The sequence below is a fragment of the Rhagoletis zephyria genome, unplaced genomic scaffold (genome assembly GCF_001687245.7).
Source record: "Rhagoletis zephyria isolate East Lansing unplaced genomic scaffold, Rhagoletis_zephyria_1.1 Rzeph_scaffold_08391, whole genome shotgun sequence".
NCBI classification, from domain to species: Eukaryota; Metazoa; Arthropoda; class Insecta; order Diptera; family Tephritidae; genus Rhagoletis; species Rhagoletis zephyria.
This window is the reverse complement of record NW_016165471.1, coordinates 1-8,069: the sequence shown is the minus strand read 5'-3', so window position 1 is coordinate 8,069 and position 8,069 is coordinate 1. Positions and strand designations below refer to the sequence as shown.

Here is an 8,069-nt window from a genome sequence, read left to right as displayed (position 1 = left end):
TTTGTTTATTAGCTGTCTGCACGAGTACGTTGCAGTAGTCAATGTTTGTTATCGCTTACAATAGTATATGTGCAGAGCTTGTTCAGCAATAATAATTTGGTATTCTATCTTTTATGTTTAAAAGACTAAGCATGTTAAGTATTTTCGCAATTATCTAGTCAAAATGGAACACTAATAATATGCTAAATACACAAAAGAGTGTAAAGATAGTAAGTTTTTCTGGCCAAATATTTCCGGGTCTCAAGAATTCATAGGGAGTGTTTTTAAACACCCTAAAAATGTTTCGAGACTTTCGTATATTTTTTCAAGACTATTCTGAGGTTTTCGGGAATTTTCGATATGGAGACTGTGCTCAAATTTTGTAGTTGTAATTTTTAGAGCTTTACGAAAACGCCTATTGCACGAGAACTAATGAAGCGATTAAAAAAAAAAAATATTGGCTTATTTTGGGGTCAAGTTTGAGCCTTTAAAGTGCTATCGCAACTTATTATTTGCAGATAAAACTTTGATTTTCAGGATATAGATTCTTTGGAGCAATAGAACTATTACCATGGGTTTTAAATAAATTCAACAGATATTCAGAAAAATTAGCTAATTTTTTTTATTACCAAAATGCTCGAAAACCGCTCGAATGATTTTGTTTTCGTTTGCTTTAGTCAAAAACTCAAGATTTTTCCTTTCGTTTTGTATACGGAAAGTATTGGTTGATATCTTCTAAGTATGTATGTTTATTTGAGTTATATATATGGGCATAAATGATTTTTCACACAAAAACACTTCGTCATCATTTTGCAAACACCTGCATGCATTGGAAGTGAGAGAAAGAGACAAAAAGTTTGTGTGTGTAGGTGTATCGGCTTTTGGTTAACACATAGCGCAATAGTTATAACCAAATCGCAGCGTGAATACATATACGAGGGTGGATTGAAAAGTCGTTAGAATGAAAAACTAGACATTGGTTTTTTAACAAAAAATTTATTTATTTTTCAACATAATCTCCTTTTAAGTCAATACATTTTTTCCAACGCTTTTCTAACATATTTATTCCTTCTCTAAAATAAGTTTTTTCAAAACCTTCAAAATAAGTATTTGTTGCAGCTATAACTTCACTATTTGACACAAATCTTTTTCCGCCGAGCCATTTTTTCATATTTGGAAAAAGGAAAAAGTCACTGGGAGCTAAATCTGGCGAATATGGCGGATGAGGGAGCAATTCATAGCCTAACTCATTTATTTTTTCCTGCGTTTTCCAAGATGAATGTGAAGGAGCGTTATCATGATGAAAGAGGATTTTCTTCTTTTTCAAATGTGGCCGTTTTTGCTTAATATTTTGGTCCAATGTATCCAACAAAGATGAATAATATTCAGCTGTGATGGTTTTACCCTTTTCAAGATAATCTATGAAAATTATACCTTGTGCATCCCAAAAAATAGATGCCATAACCTTACCAGCTGATGCAACGACCTTTGCCTTCTTTGGAGCACTTGAGCCACGTTCTACCCATTGTTTGGACTGTTCTTTAGACTCTGGTGTATAGTGGTGGATCCACGTTTCATCCATCGTTATGAAACGACGCAAAAATTCCGATGGATTTCTGTTAAACATGTCTAAACCAACTTTTGAAGTCGACATTCGGTTCATTTTTTGCAGAGGAGTTAGCAAACGCGGCACCCATCTTGCTGAAAGCTTTTTCATACCCAATTCATCATGTATTATGTTATGCACACGTTCATAACTAATGTTCACAATGTCAGCAATCTCTCTCAATTTAATTCTTCGATCTTGTGTGACAATTTTGTACACTTTTTCCACCGTTTCTGGAGTCGTTACCTCTTTTGGCCTCCCAGAGCGTGGCTCATCTTTGGTGCTTATCCGACCACGTTTAAACTCGTTTACCCAATTGTAAACTGTTGCATTTGAGGGTGCATGTTCCCCTAATACTGTCTGCAACTCCTCAATAATTTGTTTCTGGTTTAAACCTTTCAAATGAAAGTACTTTATAACAGCACGAAGTTCACTTTTTTCCATTTTTAATAAAAATACAATAGTGTTTTGCAAAAATAATTCTCAAAAAAGTACCGTTTGACCATATGTTATGAAATTTTGACAGCTCGCTTTTGACAGTTCACTTTTAACATTCACAATAATTAAGTAAATTAATGACCGATAGATGTCGCAATTCTAACGACTTTTCAATCCACCCTCGTATACGTACATAGTTAAAGAAAAGGATAAAGGCAAAGGTGAAGACCTAGACACTTTATTTATATAAGGGCAAAGGAGAAGGGGAATATGTATGTAGATGAAGAATATAATAAAAATAAAAGTAAAAACAATGATAAACACATATTACAGAAAAGGATGAGGTTGAGGATACCGATAAAAGTAAAGGTGAAGATAGAGGAAGAAAGATTAAAATAATGATAATTATAGAAAAAAGTATATAGATGGAGACTCAGAGACTCAATCGATTATCGGGACTTATCGATATTATAATCGATATTTCATCGGTTTTGTTATCGTTATTTTTATCGATTTTGTTATCGAAATGTTTATCGATATCGCTACTGATTTTGCTATCGATATTTTCGCAAATTATCGATATAATAACCGATATTTTTTATCGAATTATTATAGATATTTTAATAGATTTTGTAATTGATTATTTATCGATTTTGTAACCGAGTTTGTTATCGATATTTTTATCGATTTTGTTGCCGATATTTATATCGATTGTGTTTTGCTATCGATTTTGTTATCGATTTTGTCGTCTTTATATATTTATCAATTTTGTTATCGATGTTTTCATCGCTTTTGTTATCGATGTTTTTATCGATTTTGTTATCGATCTTTCTATCGATATTATTATCGCTTTTTTATCGATATTTTTTTCTTAATGTGTGCTTTCGCTTTTGACTGGGATGTGCTGTTAACCATACCACGTATTCTACGCTTAAATTTAGCGGCTGTGTCTCCGATACAGCCTGCAGACCAAGACGAGGGCAGTTGACTGTTCCTTTTTCAGCAACTTTGGATATTTTGTGCGTTTTTCTTTCGGTACTTTTAGAGTTTTTTTGGGATTTTTTTTTGGCATGTTTGAAGATTTCATTGGTATTTTTTGGAAGTTTTGGGGAGATTCCGGAATATTTCGTTTTTCACTGTGGTGAATTCAAAGGCCTTGTTCAAAAACCGAGCTGTGCACTTTATGATTACGATTACATTTCAATTACGATTGCTTAATTTTAGTCCCTAAACTATATAAGATTATAATTACTTTAGTTGTAATCATAAATGTTACCATTACGAGTGTAATAATTGTAATCTTAAAATTGTTAGGACTAATATTACTATTTATAACCGTAATCATGAAACACATGATTTCGAATACTGTTATTGTAATTCGAAAAATGTTAGGAACACAATTACTGTAAGTGCAATCATGAAAACTACGATTACGACTACCTTAAGTATAATCCTGAAAATATTATGATTACAATTAATGTAATCATAACCAAGAAAATTTTAGCTGCGATTTACTTGTATTCTGTAGAGGTTTCGTAGTTAACTTTCGGAACTTTCACCGAAAAGTATGTAAATCTGAGTTAAAGTCGAGTTCGGTTGGCCTATATATTTCCACATTAGTTTTGGCTGTGCACAAGTTCGCTCGGGTATAAAAATTTACTGAAAAATTCTAATTCCCCGCAGTGTAGGAAGTAATTTCTACATGTACATATTATATTTAAACTTTCTCCGATCGTATTAATAAACGTACAAGTAGATAAAATTATTCATAGAAAAGAACCAAAATCTAAAATAGTCTAACGGTTTTATGGCACACGTGCAATCAAATTTGAATATATTAAATCAAAGATTTCTATTTTAAAGACTCTCAAAAGTTGTTGGTTGTTTTTGATTGCCGTAGCTGCTATGACTTCAGCTTTGCTCAATCTGAGCTCACTAACGGAGTTGTGACAAATGCTAATGACCAGACAACAAAGTCGCTGAGTTATTTTGAGATACTAAGCATTCATATATGTATGCCTACATGTCAGATCGATAATGTTTAACACATCTAAGAGCGGCTTAGAGCAGCGTAGAAATTTTTCAAAGCATTGCCTGTATGCAAATTAGTACTAAGTGGGCGACAAATATAAAGCTAAGAGAGAAGGGAAATGAGTAAAAAAGAAATGGATTAACTACTTAGTATCTAAGTATTTATACGTAATTCCGTGTTTGCATATATGCGCGTGTTAACTAGCCACGCAGTGAAAATTCAAAGCTGTCGTCAAACATTCTAGTAGAGCTACTGTAGGGCTGCCATAATCCTGAACCCATCAATCAGGACGCTTATTCCCTATAAATTATGTTTATTTGATTCTGGCGTTGTAGTATTTGGAATTGATATTATAAGCCATGTAGTTTTGTGACACAATCCGTAGAGCTGAATGATTGAAGGAGAAGGAAATGCTCAAGTTCTGATTTTTTTTAATCATAAAATAACAAATTTCTCTTGACAGTGACGTAACTTGGAAACATGTTTGGCGCTTTTAACGCGGTATTGAATGCTTGCCTTACCACCATTAGAAATTTTCACATATCCTAATATGCGATTCATGATCATTTGAGCCATTGTGTATATGCATAACCTAAGGATAATTAAGGTAGGCTGTCTGAAGTGATGCTATTCTAAAAGACTTACCCAATAAGGTCTGAAAAGTGCTGAAAGTGATTCCCTGTGTGCTTCCTAGAAAGCGGTTTCCTATTTACAATTTACGCGAATGTACTTAAGTATATGTTTATATTATTTAGCATTGCTAATTGGATTCAGTAAGCATTTTAAGTCTCAATAAAACATATTTCATTTGAACATTAAATATTTAAATTCCTTAAAGAGGTATGAATTCTATGAACTAAGAACAGCTTTAAAAGAAGTTTTTCAAAATTCCTTCAGAAGTACGTCCTACAAAAGCCCTTCTGAAAGCTCTTCTTTGAGTAGCGAAAGCAGAAGCCCTTCAATTTGTGCCACTCCGTACAAAAAGGCAGGAGAAAGCAATTATTTTCAGAATTCCTTTTGAAAGAGATTTTATGTAATGAAATTATCTACTGCGTAGTATGTGTGACCCCTCAGCATCAACTTATTACTGCTTTATGAGATTTGAGAAGTGTATAAGTTGCATAAAAATGATGTTTGCACATGCAGCTGTTCAAAGATCTGTGCTGCTTTTCATGCAGGTAGTTTGTATTTAGATGCTTAGGTTTAAGACTGCTTGAAGGTGTTGAATATTTTTCACTTGGCCAATTGTCTGGGTTATGTTAGGTTAGACGGGCAGCTTTAGCTATCTAACAGGCAACGTTGAATTTGTATCAGACCACGATCGTTGACTTTGACCGCAATCTTAAAATAAAGTGACAGATCTTAATATTGTCCCAAGCTTTGGCAAGATACCGATATTCGGACATGGCCACAAAATGTACACTGCAATAGAATCTAGGCTCTTCTTTTAGAAACTGGCTTTCAGAGGGGTCTTTATATTCTTATAATACTACTGAGTATTGCAGGCTAAGAAAAATGTAAAACCTAGATAAATGCAGTTGACTTGGCGCTGGTAACTATTCTAGTTTAATCAAAACTTGGATTCATAGTCGATATATCAAGGCTCGGGTATCAGTGTCGATTCAATAATGGCGAAGAACTCCACAATCTTTTCGATGGCAATATAGTTCCGAGTTATAGTGGTATTTCGAGTGGTATGGTATTTATTTAAATAAAAAATACTTTTGCAAAAAGTATTTAAATACAAAATACAAGTTTTTCGAAAATACAAATTAACATGAAACTTTTGAAATCACATACATGTCTGATTTACATACACCCCGTATATATAATCGCATCACATACACATTTATTGAAGAGAATTAACAATGAATTTTTTCTTTCTTTTTCAGATAAAAAATCGTTGAGCATACATAAGAAAGATATTCATTATCTTCTTGCAAATATAAGGAAGCTAAAATCCTTTATACATATTTATTTAAAATCACTTTTTTTTTGTTTAAACTACTAAATTTTTATGCACATTCCACTTCATATTGCCCACATTACCATATTCACTTGGCTGCCGTTCATTTATTAAGCAATAAAAGTTTAATTATTCATTTGCTTTAAGCCATATGCATGTACAGTGTAAATGTTTGCACGCATGTATTCGTGTATTCATCGCTGTTGCAATTAGCCACAAATATGTTAATAATTACCACCACAGTTTTCCTTCCTGCAATTTGAAGCCAACAACCGATTTTCAATGCACGCAATGAAATTTAAATGAAAATTAAGTCGTTAACACAAATCAGCCATCTGAATGCGCGAATATCGGCGAATGTAAAGCAAATTAAATAAAACAATAAAAAAATGCAGAAAAGTATAAAAAATATAAGAAAGTGGATTGAGATATACGAAATGCCACAGAAAATTATAAAATAGTTACGTGGAACTATAAAGTATTCATAGTTGTGCGAGGTGGTGCAATCGTCGACCTGCTTTGCAAATACAATTTCTCTACGACTATTTGACTACAACCGTTTAATTTTCACCATTGAGAAGGTCCACCAAGGGTAATATTTGTGTATATGCTGTGTTCTTCTATGAGACAATTCTACATAGTGTAGTATAGCGAACACACGGTACTCTTTGTGCGCGGCGTAATTTAACGGATTTGAGAGGCTGTGCAACTTTGTTCTTTGGATTGCAGCTGTGAATATACTGCTCCAACCTGAAGACAATTATCTCCTCGAACATACTCTGTAGTCTGTTGAATTTGAATCGTAAGACTTTCGTATGTCTTGGAAAGTTGTTCGCTCTAAGGTGGATGAAGGACAAGTGGGATATTCTCTCCTCAGTACGCAAATGCACTCAAAGTTCGCTATTTTACCATTGAAAGAAAAGATATTACCGACTATATATGCACACAAAAGCAGGTCATTAAAAATTAGATAAAATAATTTTATCGTTTGAACCTGGCCATACAATTCTTTTAACTTAAAACTTGATATAGTTATATGTAAGCTTTAAAACTGTGCATACAGTTCTGGTAATTTTCAAATTGGACATATGTACATTTTTGGTAATTAAAAAACTGGACATAATTTTTTGGCCATATTAAATGTGGACATAATTTTTTAGTAGCAAAAAAACTGAACATTAATTTTTTGTGGTTCAAAATTAGGCAAACATAATTAGTTAATGAAGCTGGGCATACAATTTTTATAATTTGAAAATCGGAAATAATTTGCATGGCCGTTTAGAAATTGGACATCGATTTTTTGGTAATTTTAAAACTAGATATCTACTTCTTATGATTGATATAATGGAAATATTCGGAAATATTTTTTTATTAATTTTTTTCAGTAATACAAAAATGAATAATAATAATAATAGATTAGCGCTTACACATATATTAGCGTTAGGCCGAGCTTCTCCTCTGATTTGTGGCGGCCGCCCTGATATTGCCACACAAAGGAGAGGGACTTACAGTTTTACGCCGATTCCAAATGGCGATTTTATTTTTATGAGAAGCTGTTTTTCTTTTTACTTCTCCGTTTGCTTTTCCTACCTTTAATAAAATAACAGTCCTTGACTACGTTTTACTGTCCGTAATTAATTTTTTTTTTTAACATAAGCCTTTATCAATCTATCAGTGGCATATTTTATGTTCAAAGCCAACGATGGCCAAAAATTTATGTTAAATCTTTCAATGAGCAAAAAAAAGGCCTGTAGTTAAATAAAGAAAAATCTGTGTCCAGTTTTGAATAACCACCTTCAAGTGAACAAAAATTTATGTCCAACTTTTAAAATTACCAAAGTTTGTATAAATTGTTTTAAATATCATTGTTAAATTTTACGACACAAAATTGTATTATGTTTTTATATGACCAAATATTTATGTCTTTATGTCCAACTTAAAATTACCATACATTGAGTACCAAGTTTTAGATATGTAATTAGTATTTAAATGAACAAAGATGTGTGATCAGTTCTATATGACCAACAAATTATGTCCGGCTTAAAAAA

At 32.6% G+C, this 8,069-nt stretch overlaps 1 protein-coding gene across 1 annotated transcript; it reads right to left on the bottom strand.

The window, feature by feature from the left end:
* Positions 1-947: 947 nt before the first annotated feature.
* LOC108375023 (histone-lysine N-methyltransferase SETMAR-like) lies at positions 948-2,205 on the bottom strand. Its single transcript, XM_017631093.1, has one exon. It carries the CDS (start codon positions 2,027-2,029, stop codon positions 980-982), a length of 1,050 nt encoding a protein of 349 aa, XP_017486582.1. The 5' UTR covers positions 2,030-2,205; the 3' UTR covers positions 948-979.
* Positions 2,206-8,069: the final 5,864 nt, after the last annotated feature.